This window comes from Nicotiana attenuata, chromosome 7 (genome assembly GCF_001879085.1).
Source record: "Nicotiana attenuata strain UT chromosome 7, NIATTr2, whole genome shotgun sequence".
Taxonomy (NCBI): Eukaryota; Viridiplantae; Streptophyta; class Magnoliopsida; order Solanales; family Solanaceae; genus Nicotiana; species Nicotiana attenuata.
Genome location: NC_031995.1, coordinates 1925698 through 1943492, shown reverse-complemented (window position 1 = coordinate 1943492; position 17795 = coordinate 1925698). Strand labels below are relative to the sequence as shown.

The 17795-nt window shown below is 37.7% G+C and overlaps 1 protein-coding gene across 1 annotated transcript; it reads left to right on the top strand.

Annotated features, from left to right (window-relative positions):
- LOC109228515 (probable transcription factor At5g28040) lies at window positions 2603-4351 on the top strand. Its single transcript, XM_019393632.1, has one exon. The coding sequence runs from the start codon at window positions 2779-2781 to the stop codon at window positions 4051-4053; it is 1275 nt and encodes a 424-aa protein (XP_019249177.1). The 5' UTR covers window positions 2603-2778; the 3' UTR covers window positions 4054-4351.

Sequence of the window (17795 nt, the reverse complement as noted above, 5' to 3'; positions counted from 1 at the left end):
CCCGAAAAATCGCCTTATCCGAGCTCCAAATCGTCAAAAATGGCAAATGGGACGAAGTTTGGACTTTATTCTGCTGCCCAGGGATTTGTTCTTCGCGTTCGCGGTCCTCCTCTCGCGTTCGCGAAGAACAAAGTTCCAAAAATTCATTTTCCAAACTCTGCTCGGACAGCCTCTAGTGTAATGGTCATAACTTTTTACACACAACTCCAAATGACTATTATAATATGTTTCTGGAAACTAGATTCAAAGAGGTACAACTTTCGTTTTTGAATCATCTCCAAATTCATTGTAGATTGAGAGATACGAGCCTCCAAAGTAAGACCTGCGCAACAGAATTGCCTCTTCTTCGCGAACGCGAGACTCTCTTCGCGAACGCGAAGAACAAAACCCCAGAAGCCAAATCCTTCTTCGCGAACGCGAAGAACAATACCAGATACCAGCTTCAGCCATTGCAAAACAGCCCGAAATGATCCGAAACCACCCCGAAACACACCCGAGGCCCTCGGGACCTCAACCAAACAAGCCAACATATCCCATACCATTATTCCAACTTGTTCCAACCTTCGGAATGCTCAAAACAACATTAAAACACCAAATTTGCATCGGATTCAAGCCTAACAATTTCAAGAACTTCCAAATTCCATTTTTGATCAAAAACCCAACCAAACCACCTCCGAATGACATGAAATTTTGCAGACAAGTCAAAAATGACATAACGAAGCTACAGCAACTCTCGGAATTCCATTTCGACCCTCGGATCAAAATCTCACCTATCAATCGGAATTCGCCAAAATACTAACTTCGCCAATTCAAGCCTAATTCTACACCGGACCTCCAAAATCAATTCTGATCACACTCCTAAGTCACAAATCACCTCCCGAAGCTAACCGAATCACCGGAAATCACCTCCGAGCCCTCTAACTCATAAGTCAACGTCCGGTTGACTTTTTCCAACTTAAGCCTTCCTTAAAGAGACTAAGTGTCTCATTTCTTATCAAAACCAATCCAAATCAACCCTAACACACCAAATACCGATAACGAAACATGAAGAAGCATAAAATGGGGAAAACGGAGCGGTAACTCATGAGACGACGGGTCGGATCGTCACAAGAACAAGATCGTTTATAGTTAAAATATGTCGGAACCCAAAGTAAAGGCAACTCTTAAAGTTACATCTTGAGACTGCCATTTAATATACTAAAGTTATCCATTCACGTATCCGTAGAGCATAAATATTTGAAGCCAACAAAAGTTATTCAAAATATTTAGATATTTCAGCCAAAATCTTATAGTCAAATTATATTTCGAGTAAATACTTTAAGCAATTAAGTAGTTTAATAAAAGAATAAGAACATCAAATATATTATGAATAATGTCCATAACACATCAACAAACACACTACTTAAAACATGAATAAATATAACGTAAAATAAAGTATACCTTAGAGAAAACAATAAGAGTACACTGCTGAAGGAACTGAACTTTAGGGAATTACAGCATAAAGCTATACATTATAAAAAGCAAAGGTGAATACAATTTGTATTCAGCAAGAGCTACATACAGTTGTCACTTTTGGAGAGGGATTCAAAGTATATTCTGTGAGAATAAATTGAATCAATGAAACTCTATGTAGAGATGGTAATAGGGCGGAAAAAGTATTTTGTTTCATATGAAATTATGTTTAGAATTCTATACAAATAGCTTTAAAAAGTTGAAATCAATACATATTTGAATGATCGAAGGATTCACATTCCAATACAAATTATATGACTCCGAGTACTAAAAATTATCCAAATATAATTAGGCTACTATCCTCTAAACCATATTCCCCTCTAAGCCATGCATAGTGGCGGTGAGTAGCAGCCCAAAACAATTAGGTCAGGAAAAAAATATACCAAATTATTAAAGTCCGCAAATGTATAGTTTAAATCGAAAAAGAATTTTATCCTTGAGTTATTTACATTTTTATCCTTAAAATATATAAATAATTAAGGGCATAAAAGGCGATCAATATTTCGGGGATATTTTAGTCGTTCAACATTTAGCATAAATTATTCGTGCTTTTATAATAATATAGATAGATAGATAGATAGATAGATAGATAGATAGATAGATAGATAGATAGATAGATATAGATATAGATATAAAATATAGATATGGATATAGATATAGATATAAATATAGATATAGATCAGTGGCGAAGCCACATAGTCATAAGGGTGGTCAGTTGACCACTCTTCGTCAAAGAATGGACTGTGTATATAGGTAAAATATTATGTTTTTGAGGTGTATAATATTTTGAACACCCTTTGTTGAATTTTTTTATAATTGAATACCCTCGAAGAAATTTCTTATTTCGCCACTGATATACATATAGATAGATAATTTGTTAAATATATATTTTTATCTTAATTTATTACCTAATAATAATAAAGTAGTATGAATAGATGTAAACACAAGATAAGAGTAAATTTTACAATATTTATTTACTCAAGTAAAATAGTGGCTTGAAAGCTGAAACGCGAGTCACGTGAGGTACACGTGAGAGAAACAAGGTAACAGACCACGTGCGCACCACATCCCCGAGCTGGTGAACCGTTCAACCCAACCCAGTCTTACACGAAACCTCTCCCCGCTCGTGACTCCCTTTACTTTCGGCCTAACCACTTTACATCTTAACCTTAGCCCTCACCCGAACCCTAATCGCCTCTCTAACCCCTACCCACCCCACTTTCCCTACCCCACCCCACCCCACCCCACCCCTTTCAAGCTTCTCTAATGGCTTCCGTAGAAGATCAACACAACAACCAAGTCTACAACGATGACGATCTCGATGATGACGTTGTTGACGAAGAAGATGATGACGTCGACGTCGATGATGATGACGATGAGGATTCCACTTCCTCTCCTCCTGCTCCTACTCCTGCTCCCGTTGATCAACGAACGGTTACTATAGCCGTTGTCGGTGTCCCTGCGCAGCGGATCAATGAATTCGCCGCCGTTACTCCGCCTCCGACTGCCGCTACGATTGTGGAAGAAAAAAAGCCTTCAGCTATCGATGACTCTCGTAAGCTATTTCAACGGTTGTGGACGGATGAAGATGAGATTGAATTGTTACAAGGGTTTCTGGAATACACGACACAGCGAGGTGGAATAAATTCGTCGTCGCATCATCATGATACGACTGCGTTTTATGACCAGATCAAGAGCAAGTTACAGCTGGATTTCAACAAAAATCAGTTAGTAGAGAAGCTGAGGAGGTTGAAGAAGAAATATCGGAATGTAATGAGCAAAATGGCATCTGGTAAAGACTTTGTCTTTAAAAGCTCTCATGATCAAGCTACTTTCGAAATCTCTCGAAAAATCTGGAGCAATGCGGTCCCCGTTGTCGTCCGCGGTGGTGGTTCTGCAGCACCACCACCACCACCACCAGAAGATGGCGGATTTGACGATGAGGATTCTCACCTTAACCTTAACGCTAATGTCGTTGACCACAGCCATAACGGAATTGACATTAAAACTCCTAGGTCGAGGAAAAGGTCTCGAGGAGGAGCAGTTAAAGTTGAAGAAAAACACGGGTTTATTCAACACTACTATCTGCCATCTCCATCTGGTGGAGGGACAAATATGTCCTCTCATGCACCTGCACCTGCACCTGCACCCGTGCCTGCACCAGGGTTCACTCCCTTTCCGATGACAGCCCCTCAGGCCACGGCCCCTCCCACGACCACAGCTGCAGTAGCAGCATCAGCAGCTGCTTCAATACCTAGTTTGATCGAGGAAACAGTGAGGAGCTGCCTATCACCCATTTTCAAGGAGTTGTTAAACAATGTGACTAACTTGAGTGGATCGAGAAGTTTTGGGTTCGGAATGGCATTGAGTCCAATCCCTTTAGGATTTGGCAGCAGCGGTGCAATGAACTCTGATATGATGGCGGACGAGAAATGGAGGAAGCAACAGATGCTAGAATTGGAAGTTTATTCGAGGAGATTAGAGCTTGTTCAAGATCAAATAAAAGCACAGTTGGAGGAACTGAGATCCATGAACACTTAGATGATGGCCAAAGATGGTGGTTCCTTTTTATCTATACTTTTTAAATAATTCTAGTTGATGATATCACCAGATTGCTGAGGAAAATAGCTAATTGTTCTAGTTAGATAATTGTGAAGGCCTGTTAGATATTTAACTTTTGGTGGTTGAATAATGAGTTCTATTTTGCTCTGTTCTGTGACAGGCTGCTTGTTTTCAAACTTAGTGCACATAGATGCACGACTCTTTGTATATGGGAATGGATTAATAGAGGCCACTTGTTGAGTTGATCTCGATTCTTGATCTCTCTGTTTAAAGTATATATTCGTGTACACATTGCTTTTCTGCAGTTGGTTGTCTGTATTATCATAGCATTCCAAGAAAACAAATTTCCTTTATGTGGGGATTATTGTTTCCCTTTGTCTTCTCTAGTTCGATAGTATTAGTGCTAGTACGGTATCCTTTTTCCTTAGTTTGCTATATTCATATGTCTTGTTCTGTTATTACTTGCCATCGGTAATTCCGTAGTTTGCTAGCAGTACTTTGTTCATTTTCTCGTTTGCTGCTTTGGATTTAGTTTTCTAGATATATTGTCTTGCTATTACTTGTTATCGGTACCTCTTTCATATTCTCTGTAGCTATCTTCGGTTTAGTTTTCTAATTATTTGTCTTGCTATTACTAGCTATCAGAGCTTCTTTCACCTTCTTTAGTCGAGGGTCTATCGGAAACAGTCTCTCTGCCCTTCTAGGGTAGGGGTAAGGCTGCCTACATCCTACCCTCCCCATACCCCACTTGTGGGATTATACTGGGTGGTTGTTGTTGGTGGTGGTGATTATTGTTTATCTTGATGTAAAATTAACTATTCTGTTAGTAATGAACGTTTATCTGAAGTTCTGGTGATTATTTTGCTCAATAAATGGACACTACTTAACCTATGTGCCATGAGCAAAATCAAAAGCTCTAGATGTGATCTGAAGTTTGCTTCTATAGGCTCTATTACTACCAAGGAGTTGGAAACAGTGATGTGATCACTTGGTCAAAATCCCACTGAAGCTGAACTACGGGATATGATCAGCAAAGTTGATGCTGATCAGAATGGCACCATTGATTTTCCAGAGTTCTTGAATCTGATGGCACGGAACATGAAGGTATAGGAATTCTAGCTATTTCAATATTATGTTACAATCTTTCTTGTTTGGCGCTGTTGAGATAGTTGTGATGTTGTCAGGTTTTCTCAAGTTCTTTTTCAGATGCCTCCTCGTTAAAAATTGATCTTATAGACAATTTGGACTTATTTGACTAGTGTGGATGCCGACTTTGCTTTTATGATCCAAATCCTTTTTGTTTCTTGAGTTATGGTTGTTTTCTGCAAGTAATTATGAGGAAAATGCAATTTGACATGCTAGTCGTTTTTTCGTATTGTGGACAGCCAATTCTTAGCATCTTATATCTACATCTTCATTTCGGCTTCGTCATGTAATGACAAATCTTGGAGAGAAACCTGATTTGATGAAGAGGTGGATGAGATGATCTTGAGAGGCAGATATTGATGATGGCCTGAGAAGGATTATTACAATATTATCAGTCTAAGATAAAGTATCCGCTGAAGATTCCAATTTGATTTTAACTTCACTTCACTCATGTCTTTTTGATAATCCTGAGTTTTGTCTTGGTTGAAAATGATGTCTTTTTTGATGATCTTAGAGTTTTAATTGGTAAAAAATGGTGTCTTTTTTTTAAGTTTGAGTAGTGTAGTCTTTGGTCTGCATATCATCGTCCATGTTTGCAGGGGCGGATTTAGGGGGCGCAAGGGTGTTCACCCGAACACCCTTCGCCGAAAAATTACATTGTATATTTAAGGCAAAATCTATTTTTTACCTCTATATATTAAGTTTTGAACACCCTTAACACAATCCAAAAGTGTAGTTTAGTGGTCAAGGGTGTTCAAAATTTACATAAGGTCATGGGTTCAATTCCCACTAGCTACAAAACTTTTTTTTTTGTACCCCCTTCGTGAAGATCCTGACTCCGCCACTGCATGTTTGGCTGACTTTGTTTAGGCAAGAGACCCCGGTGTGAAGTATACAAATAGTCCTTATAGTGGATGGGTCTTGAATTTTTATCCCCTTTTGTCCTACGAGCAGAACTTTGAGTTTAACAAGTGTTATCCTTTGCTTGTCCTATTCGCAGCACTTTTAACTTTTGACCTTGAAGTTTTGCTCGCAGGACAAGCGTCAAAAGTTTATGTTTTCCCCAAAAAGTATTATATTTTTGCAATAGGCTATAAGTAGACTGTCACACATTAAATCCTATAAATTTAAGCAGCAAGTAAGGAGCAACATAAATTAAAGGAAAGCCATCAAAATCATTCTGTACTAACAGAATTTCTGGAAATTTAAATTAATGTGGCTTTCCAAGTGCAACGAGAAGCATATAAGCTAAAGGCTTTACCATTTAATTTTTGAGAAATTCAAACAAAACACAACCTTTTAAAAAGTGATTTACAAGTTTTTCAGAAGTAGAGATTTTTGTGGAGCTTGATTGATGCCTTTCAGGCATGAGGCATCAAATACCGTGGCAGATTGAGTCAATCGTTGTGCAGTTGGGTTTTGGTTGAAAACGAGATTAGAGCAACGGAAACTCGAAAGAAGAAGAAAATAGGTTTTCCGCTTTAGTTTAGAGGTATTTTTGTCCAATTAAAATGGTTGAATTTTAATTATTTTTAAAATTGTGGCTAAATTTTATTCAGCCGTCAGAAAAATGACTACTATTTGTTATAAAGTGGTAAATTACCATTGTTACAAGTAAGGGTGTACAAATCGAACCGGAAAACCGCACCAAAACGAAAAGTTAAACTAAACCGATTAAAAAATCCGGTTAGGTTTGGTTTGGTATTGAGTAAAAAAATTCGAACCAAACCGACATATAAATATATAATTTTAATATTTACTTTTTAGACTTTTCATAGAACTTTCTTTAAAAAATGTCTAGAAATATTTGTGATTCTCTTATGGACTGTAATATTTAGTTAAATATGAAGTGCTCTATTTTATTAACTTTAAATAATCGGTTGTATGATCACTTTCTTATCAAGTGTTAGTAAATGTGCCAATCTCTATGTATGTTCTTCCAAACTCATATGTCAAGATCAGTTAAATTCTTATATTTTTTCGAAATTGAAGTGGTATTTCGATAATTTAAAATTAAAAAAGAACATATCATTATATAGGTATCATATTGATTTTTATGTTTAATTGTTATATTCAGTTAACCTTGAAAGTGTACATCAACGAAAAATTATTGTCAGACGATTAAAAAAATAACTATCATATGTTACTAAGAAAATTCTCCCATAAGAATATGCTAATAGATCATATGTTTGTCGATTTTTTCAATTTTCATTAAACATATATTTACTTATCAAAAATTTAACAAAGTAAGATTGATTAATATTCATGTAACAAAAAAAATACGGAAACCCGACAAACTTAACCAATCTAAACCGATATAGTTGGTTTGATTTAGTTTTGATAAATACCGAATCAACCCGGTCCATGTACACCCATAGTTACAAATTTGAAGAAGTGAGTCTTGAATTTCGAAAATAAAATTGAGTTTAAATCTAAGTGACGTTGAAAAGTCTTGGAAATTGATAAATATGTTATAAAATAACGACTGTAACGTAAATAAACCGAAGACAAGTATAGAGAGAGAGATTGATATATTATTTAACTTCAAATTGATGTACATAATGAACTGAAATTTTCTCTATTTATAGAAGAAAGGAAGCTGCTACTGCAAGCTGCTGTGTAAGCTGCTTGTAAGCTGCTACTGCAAGCTGTTGTGTAAGCTGCTTCTAAGTTGCTTGTAAGCTGCTACTGTACCAGATACAGATAATCTTCTACCGGTGATAATATTTATCCATAACAGAGTAAATGATAAGCTTCTTCGGGAGGCTTATTTCCAATAGAGTACTAAATAGATAAACATATTTACGGCGGAGTCCCATATGGATAAGCTTCTTCAGGAAGCTTATTTACAACAGAGTACTAAATGAACATCCATAATATAATATATATTTATAATACTCCCCTTGGATGTTCATTAAAAGATAATGTGCCTCATTGAAACCTTACTAGGAAAAATTCCACGGGAAAAAATCCTAGTGAAGGAAAAAGAGTACACATATTTAGTAATACGCATTGCGTATTTACTCCCCCTAATGAAAACCTTGTTTCAAATATTTGAGTCTCCGCATTCTAATCTTGTATACGATCTTCTCAAAAGTTGAAGTTGGCAAAGATTTAGTGAATAAATCTGCCGGATTGTCACTTGAACGGATTTGTTGCACATCAATGTCACCATATTTCTGGAGATCGTGTGTGTAGAATAATTTTGGTGAAATGTGCTTCGTTCTATCTCCTTTTATAAATTCTCCCTTCAATTGGGCTATGCATGCAACATTGTCTTCGTATAAAATTGTGGTCTTTTCTCACATTTCAAACCATATTTTTCTCGAATAAAATGAATTATTGATCTTAACCATACGCATTCCCTACTTGCTTCATGAATAGCTATTATCTTAGCATGATTTGAAGAAGTAGCAACAATAGATTGCTTTGTGGAGCGCCATGATATGACAGTACCTCCACATGTAAACACGTACCCAATTTGAGATCGAGCTTTAAGGGGACCAGATAAATAACCTGCATCAGCATAACCAACAAGATCTGCACTATCTTTGTTAGCATAAAATAAACTCATATCAAGAGTTCCCTTTAAATATCACAATATATGCTTAATCCCGTTCCAATGTCTCCATGTAGGAGAAGAGCTATATCTTGCTAGTAAATTAACAAAAAATGCTATGTTAGGCATTGTAGCATTAGCAAGATACATAAGTGCACCAATTGCACTAAGATAAGGTATTTCGAGACCATAGAGTTGCTCATCCTCTTTTAGAGGTCGGAACATATCCTTATTCACTTCAAGTGATAACCATTGGTATACTTAATAGGTGCGATTTGTCCATGTAAAAGCATTGGAATCGGAACATATCCTTATTCACTTCAAGTGATCGAACAACCATTGGTATACAATGGGTGCGCTTTGTCCATGTAAAAATATTTTAAGACCCTTTCTGTATAGGCAGATTGATGGATAAAGAACTCGTCTGCTAAATGTTCAATTTGCAGACCAAGACAAAGTTTTGTCTTTCTATGATCATCTCAAATTCTTTCTTAAGAAATTCAATTTCCTTCTAGAGCTCTTGTAACCTTCTTTCAGCAAATATTCATTGAGGCGATTATACCACATGCGCCCAAATTACTTTAAACGGTACAATGACCTTTGTAATCTGATCGAGTACATTTCTCTAGACTTTGAACTATATGCTTCATGCATTTTAAATCCTTCAGGGATATTCATATAGATTTAATCAAATGAGTCATATAGGTTATGACTTGCATTTAAATGGCATGACATCTTCAGGTGTCTGGACTGCAGGTCCTATCCTCGCAATATTTATAATATTGTGCATTATATTGTATCAAATATATCATCGACGATCATTTTGTATCGGTTTCTAAGCGACATAACTTGTTGAGATCTCATCACTTTCTTTATTTTCAGGTACCTGAACTTCTTTTGGAGTTTCATGAAATGTTATGTCGTGGGCTCTTCTAGAGCTCATTTCCTCCCCATTATGATAATTTTGATCATTAGCTCCTATCATTTTTCAAAGATTGTTACCTTTTGAACTGATTGGTCTACCACGCTTCATGCGTACAGTAAACTCTATCCTTCAGGGACTTTAATTTTAATAGGAGCATTTGTAGTTGAAATATGATATTTAATTTTGGATCAGCAAATGCTTCTGGCATTTGACTTGAATTATCTTCTAAGTGAGGATCGTATTAATGATAATTCGATTCATATCGCATATTTTTCAGCTGTTTATTCCATCCTCCAAATGTTAGAATAACATATATCCCCAATATTCTTTGGGAAACATATATTTGTGCATTGTGGTAGAGAAATTAATCATATACCACACATCAAAAGATAGCAAAAATATTTGATTTCTGATCCTAAACCAATTGTGAGGAGAGGACTTATCATATATTGTTGGTCTGATGCATACAAGTGTTGTTGTATACAATTTAGAAATTCTTAGACCAACACATGAAACTTTATTCTCATAAGCAATAGTTTAGCCATTAATAGGAGGTATTCAATGCTAAACTAGCTTGGATATAAACCAACATTATCAAGATGAACTGTCTTGATTTCATAATCTGAAAATTATGCTCTTAATTGAGAAAAGCAATTCCAAATGCCAAACTGCAAGTTGACAATAATCATACATGTAATCATCTCATATATGCATCTATAAGTGGTTCACATGATAGGTGAATGGTCCATATTCACCTTTTATATATTTCAGAATCAGGGGTCTTAGTCCCAACTTTAGCTGGTATAATCAATTTATTATGAGAACAAGCAACACAGGAGAATTCTTGAAGAATCTTCTAGTTCTTCAGTATATGCTTATCTGAATTCTCAAATAGCTCATTTAAAAATGGCAAATGAAAACTTCAAGTTTATCATGGCATGTGCTATCTCTTAGCAAACTTCTGGTTTACTATGGCATAAACTTTTGCATTAGTAAACTTTTGGTTTACTGTGATACATGATGTAGTATAAATAAAAGAATAAGGCGGGTAACTTCTCATATACATATTATTTTACCCCCCTATAATTGTGGAAACATGGAGATTTTCAATCTTCCAATCATTTGTAGTCTCAATATGATAGCCATTTGTATTAGTAAACTTCAGGTTTACCACCACATATGTTTTGACCATAATAATATAATATGAATGACATATTTGTATATAAGCTCTTCGAGAGCCTTCATTTATTATCCACAATCTAATATTTATCAGACACTACTGGTGTCATGTGTCTCTAGACAAACAGTTAGCTCTTCAGGAGTTGTTGATACATTTTGTACTATCAAATATTGCTAAGACACTTATGGTATCATGAGATAAAATTATAATCAAATAAACAATATAAAATAATTGTTTAAGTACAAGAAAACACCTCCTCATAATATTTTCCAACTTTAGGAGGAAACTTCAATTGTGTTACTTCTTTAGGAGTAAATTTAAAATACGAAAAATTGAGTGTATATTCTCTCAATCATATTATCTCTTCTGGAGGTGTATTGTAATATATTTACAACAAGAGTGCGTTCATATTTATGAGCTTTATTAATATTATCACATTCACTTCAGGGAATGGATTAATATTTATCAAAAGTTCTCATCTTTCATGGAACGAAACGTGCATTAATCACACTAAATTATGTAATGTCTTAGAACCTCTTTTATGATACTAATTCAGGAGCAAATCGAGGCATGTATGTAATATAGAGAATATTTCTCTAGCTTATCTTCAATTATAACAATAGAAAGCCTAAATTATCACTTCTGGTGGTCATAGGCATATACCACTTCTGGTGGTTACCAAAATTTAGTTACAATGAGATATATGAAACAGAACCACTTTTGGTGATTATATATTTCTTGGAAACTCTGCTAGAGTTTAAGTGGATCTAACAATGTTATACACTTTGTAACCCTTTATTGAGATAATTAGGATGAAAACAAATACCAAAATAGGTGATGTATATGTAACATATAACCAAGCAAGCAATGATAAAGATATTAAAATATAAGCAAAAGGCTCAAATTAAATAACACAAATTTGGCCACCTCAGACGTAAGTGATATCCACATCTCTACCGCCAAAAAGAAATGCTCACCACCTCAAGAATATAATTTGCCTTATGATGCTCGGAATGAACAAGATCTAACCATGGATGTAAGAGCGTCGCCTTACATCGGAGATGAACATTGAAATAGAAATTAAATTCGAAGTAAGTGCTCAAAATGACAGAGTCTCGTGCTGATAACGTGTTATAAAATAACGAATGTAAAGTAAATAAACCGAAGACAAGTATAGAGAGAGATTGATATATTATTCAACTTCAAACTGATGTACATAATGAACTGAACTTTCCTCTATTTATAGAAGAAAGGAAGTTGTTGTGTAAGCTGCTATTGCAAGCTGCTGTGTAAGCTGTTTGTAAGCTGCTACTGTACCAGATATAGATAATCTTCTACCGGGGGTAATATTTATCCATAACGGAGTACCGAAATGATAAGCTTCTTCGGGAGGCTTATTTTCAATAGAGTACCAAATAGATAAACATATTTACGGTGGAGTCCCATATGGATAAGCTTCTACAGGAAACTTATTTACAACGAAGTACTAAATGAACATCCATAATATAATATATATTTATAACAAAATACATCATTGTTGCAAGCTTGAAAAAGTGAATCTTGAATTTTGAATACGAAAATTGAATTTAAATCGAAGAAGTGTTATTGCAAAATCTTGGAAACATTGGCATATATGAAGATTGGTAGTTCAAAGTTCACTTCAAAAAAATTGATTCTGAAAGGTCAAACTTACGATGCGATTGTCGAAAGTTTGGCCTTGGCAATCCAAACTTCACGTGCATATGTAGGAAGTAGGGGTGTACATAGGATGAGTTGGTTAGAATTTTTTAATAATCAAACCAAATCAATAGTGTCGAATTTTAAATTTATAAACCAACAAAGTAGATTTTTTCAATCTCGATTTTTCTCGAATTATTTGATTGTTTTTCGGGTTTTTGAGTTTTCGGGTCTTTTCGCTGATAAAGCCTTCATAGCACTCAATATGTAGCATGTGTTCCAAGTATTTCTTTAGTCCTAATAAGATAGAACTATATAATGTATTTTATAAGTAAATAACACAATAATATGAGATAAGTCGTAGAATTAAACTAAAATATTCAATAACAAAGATAATAAAATTGTATAAAGCAAATATTATTAATTAATAAGACACAATAAAAATTAACATATCTAAAAATACTATATAGGTCATTCTATAATAAGTATAGCTTTTTTTGGTTAAAAGGGATATATATATATATATATATATATATATATATATATATATATATACTGTAGTTCCCTTAATATTGTCATGTTTTGTTCAACTGTATCAATATTACATGACCAAAAATTTCTAACTAACTCAGTTCCTAGGATGTCTGCCCAAAATACGTCATTTGAAAACATCGGAGGAACTGCTAGTATGATTGTTCTTCCCAAGAAACTTGAATTTGCTGCCTCTTTTGCCAGTGCATCGGCCACCCTATTCTGCTCCCTGTAGGTGTGCCTCACCATCACCTTTTCCATCCTTGGCATTAATATCCTGCATTCACAAATCATAGGATCATAAGTTGTGCTGCTTGTGAGTAGCATCTGAATTACTTTAGCTGAGTCAGTATTGATGGCAAGTGGGATCCAACCATTTTGTTCTGCTAGTTGAAGTCCTTTTGGTGGTATGTGGTATATTTTCCATATACCCCATAATCCAATCCCCATTAGGATTCATGAATACTCCACCAATTCCCCCAATGCCTGGATTACCCTTGGCAGCCCCATCCATGTTGAGTTTATAGTGACCCCTCCTAGGAGGTTCCCATTTGGAATGGCCTCTTGATAATACCATTATTTGCCAACATATAGTACTCTGTTGCTTTGGAGATAGTGTTATTAGTACTAATGTTGTCTTTTTTATTATTGAAGAGGTTTTGATTTCTAGTTAGCTAAATGTGCCAAAAACAAAAAGGAATAATGTTCTCCCATGGAATGATGTTGTTGAAGGAGAGTTTCTTTAACTTGTTCCATGTTGAAGGCCATAGCTGGCAGAGAATATGGGATTTAGCTGCTGACTAACGGTAGATCCTTTGGATAACAATTCTTGCCAGAAGTGGTTTGCATTAGGACATTCAAAGAAGATGTGATCACTTGTTTCAGGAGTTGCTAAGCAGTAGCAACATTGAGAGTTACAGTTAACCCCTATTCGGTGCAGGAAGGACCCAGTGGGCAGCCTATTTAGGGCAAGTAGCCAGATGAAGTTTTTGATTTTGTTAGGCGCTTTTAGCTTCCATATCCAAGTGAAATTGCCTTCTTCACCTTTTCACAAAGACTCTTTAATACTACTAAGGAATGTATAGGCTGATTTGTTGGTGAATGACCCATTTGTAGTCAACCCCCATATTAGCCTATCCTCCTTTGCAGAGTTTGAAGGAAAGAAAGTTGATTTGACCAGGTTGGAGATTTTCTCAGGGATGTCCATAGAGATGGAAGAGAATTCCCAATTCCCAAAATTGTAAACAAAGTCCACTTTGATAGATATGTCATTTGTGGTTAGAGGGCCTTCAATCATTTCTCTAATGGCTGTCTGATTAGGGATCCAAGTATCATTCATGAAGCTTACCCTGTTACCTTTGTGGATAGCCCATCTACTTGCCTTGTTGCATGTATCCCATCCCTTGAGGATACATTGCCAGATAGGATATTTAGGCTTCTTGGGGTTATGGTTTTAGTTACAGTGCTTAGAAATCAGAACTTGTAACGACCCGGCTGGTTGTTTTGAGAGTATTAGCCCCGATCCCCTATCTACTGTTTCCTCTGTTTCATTTTATGCTTATGTGACTTGCCGGGAGGTTTTGTTTTTGGTTTTGGAGTGAAATGGGACATTTATTCCCTAAAATGGAAGCTTAAGTTTTAGGAATTTGACCGTAGTTGAAATTGTGAGAAGACGACTCCGGAATGGAGTTTCGTCGGTTTCGTTAGCTCTGTTGGGTTATTTTGGACTTAGGAGCTTTTCCGGATTGTAGTTTGGAGGTTCGTAGCTGAATTAGGCTTGAAATAGCAAAAGTTGGATTTTTAGGAAGTTTGACTGGAAGTGGAATTTTTGAGATAGGGGTTGGATTCCGATTCCGAAAGTTGGAGTAGGTCCGTAATGTCAAATATGACTTGTGTGCAAAATTTGGGGTCAATCGGACGTGATTTGATAGGTTTCGGCATCGGTTGTAGAAGTTTGAAGTTTAAAGTTCATTAAGCTTGAATTGGGGTGCAATTCGTGTTTTTAGCATTGTTTGATGTGATTTTAAGGCTCGACTAAGCTCGTATAATGTTTTAGGACTTGTTGGTATATTCGGTTGAGGACCTGGGGGCCTCGGGTGGATTTCGGGTGGTTAACGGTCTAGAATTGGACTTATGTGAATTGCTGAAGCTTTCCAGCTTCTAGTGTCATCGCACCTGCGGTGGGGTTGGCCGCAGGTGCGGACTCGCACGCGCGAGAGGAGGATCGCAGATGCGGCCCGGGACGAGGTGGCTAGTGGTCGCATGTGCGACGTATAAGCCGCAGAAGTAGAGTCGCTTCTGCGAAAGTGTGATCGTAGAAGAGGAATAGGTAGGGAAGCTGAGGTGGCCAAGTTTCCCGTAGAAGCGGACGTTTGAGAGCAGAAGCGCGTCCGTAGATGCGGAAGGTTGTGCGCAGGTGTGATACCTAGGAACTTAAGTAGGGCTGCTTATCGGGCGGATCGGGTGGTTATTTACTCTTAACGGTTCGGCTTATCGGTTATCGGCTTTTAAATATATTAATCTGCTAGCCACCCAATTAGATATCGGGCGGATTGATATCGGTTTAGCTATTATCGGGCGGTTTATCGGCCTAGTTCAATCTATATTACAGAGGACTATTTTTGTCCTTCATGTTACATTGTTACAGTGTTACTAGGAATTAGTACATACTAGCAAAAAGCCAACAGTGCTTCATCACTTCCTAATATGGCAATTACATCTTGTATAGACCTCGATGTTCTCGAGGTTGTTCATTAGTATAATGCTGAAGCATTTTTGGCCAAGTTACCAGCTAGCTCATTTCCATAATTATCGATGTTGACAGAAATATCCCTTGAAGTACCTCCAACGGAAAAAGAGGACGGCAACGGAGGAGAAACCGCCTTTCCAAAACCAAAAGTCACGGGCGTGGCAGGCTCAGTCAACACTTCCACTCCGGGCCCCCGGTCCAGGTTCACCTTGCTTTGAGCACCGTCGCCGTGCAAAGGTATCTCTTGCTTATTATTATCATTCTTTAGCTTAGAAGCTAGCAACCTTCTCCCACTCCAAAGGGGCACGGCCTCGCCTCAGAAGGCTCCCCGATGCCTGCAATAACGGGGTTAGTACGTAGAAAGAAAAAGTGATTTTCCAACTGAAAAAAGGGAAGGGAACAAATCGCACAGCACATACCATGATGTTTTGCCTCCCATTTGCCCCTGGACAAAGCTCGCCACTTACGCTCATCGCATGTCGAGTGGGCCGCCAACCCCCGAGCCCAATTTGGCAGATCGGGGACCTCGCACGGCATCCATGAAATTGCTGTAGAAGAGGGAAAGAAGGCACATTTACGGAACACTCCTTCGCCATAATTAAAAAGCTGCGAAGGCACGAGTGTACAACTTACGTGTATAATTCCATCCCTCACGGAATGGCATGAACTCCACGGGGATAATATCAATAGTCCGTACTCGGACGAATCGACTCATCCACGCCCGATCTCCGTCTTCTTCATCATCAACAACGAAAGGAGTGGCCGACCGGCATCGTAAGGTTAACAGACCTCGATGGTGAAAAGGTCGGTACAGCCTGATAAGATGGCTGAGCGTGAATTCAAGCCCTGCTTTCTCCGCAAAGAACCTCATCATCAATACTATCCGCCAAAATGACGGATGAATCTGCGCCAAGGTGACCCGGTATTTCCGACAGAAATCAAGCACAACCCTATCAGGGGGGCCTAGAGTGAAGGGGTACGTATATACGTTCAAAACCCCCTCAGCATGGTCCATAACGCTCTCTCCCGGGGAAAGTACAAGCAATACGACCTTCTCCCCCCATCCACAGTCTCTCCTCACTGATTCGAGATGTTCCTCTCCTATTAAAGAAATGGGCTTCGAGGCATAATCCCGATAACCTCGAACACTGGGAGTCTCTTCTGGCGGGAGATTCCCTACCGAAGCAAAGTGCCCAGAGGCGGATTTTCTCCTTGCCGAGCGGATTCGAGCATAGCAGCCATGGCTACAGTAAAATGAAGGAAGGGGAAATGAAGACTTGGGCGAAAGCTTTGAATTAAAGGAAAATTGGCGCAAGAAAGGAGAACTCTATGAAAGAGGATAACTACTCAGAATAGTAGAGTCTCCAAAAGGGCGAAGACAACCCTATATATATGGAAAAAGCGGCGACCACCTGCCTGCCTCAAAGGCCGATTAAAAATATTGGCTAAAGCTTTTGTCGCTTTGGAAAGATATGCCGGCGGAGTCGACTCAGCCATTTCGTAACCATATCCTACGCTCGACGTCTCCATACGACGCTCCAAGGTCGAAAACCTCCCGTCAACCAAGTTCCGAGGTAGCACCCGACCTCGAGGATCTCCATCAAAAAGAAGTTAGGCTCCAGGAATCCATTGGCATCATTGCAAGTCCCGAGGTGGTACCCGACCTCGAGGACCTCCATCAGAAAGAAGACAGGCTCCAAGTAAATCATTAATATCACTGCAAGTCCCGAGATGGTACCCGATCTCGAGGATCCCCATCAAAAGGGAGATAAGCTCTAAAAACCTACTCATATAGGCTTGGCCTCGGGATACCATCTAAATCCGGGTAAACCCTCATCTGGGATCTATCTACAACGCCTTAAGGCTATCTACACTAAGTTAGAAACAAGTTCCCAGGTGGCTCGGGTTCGAGCAAACCCCCACTCGGGGACTGCTCTCGAAAGCCTAAAGGCAG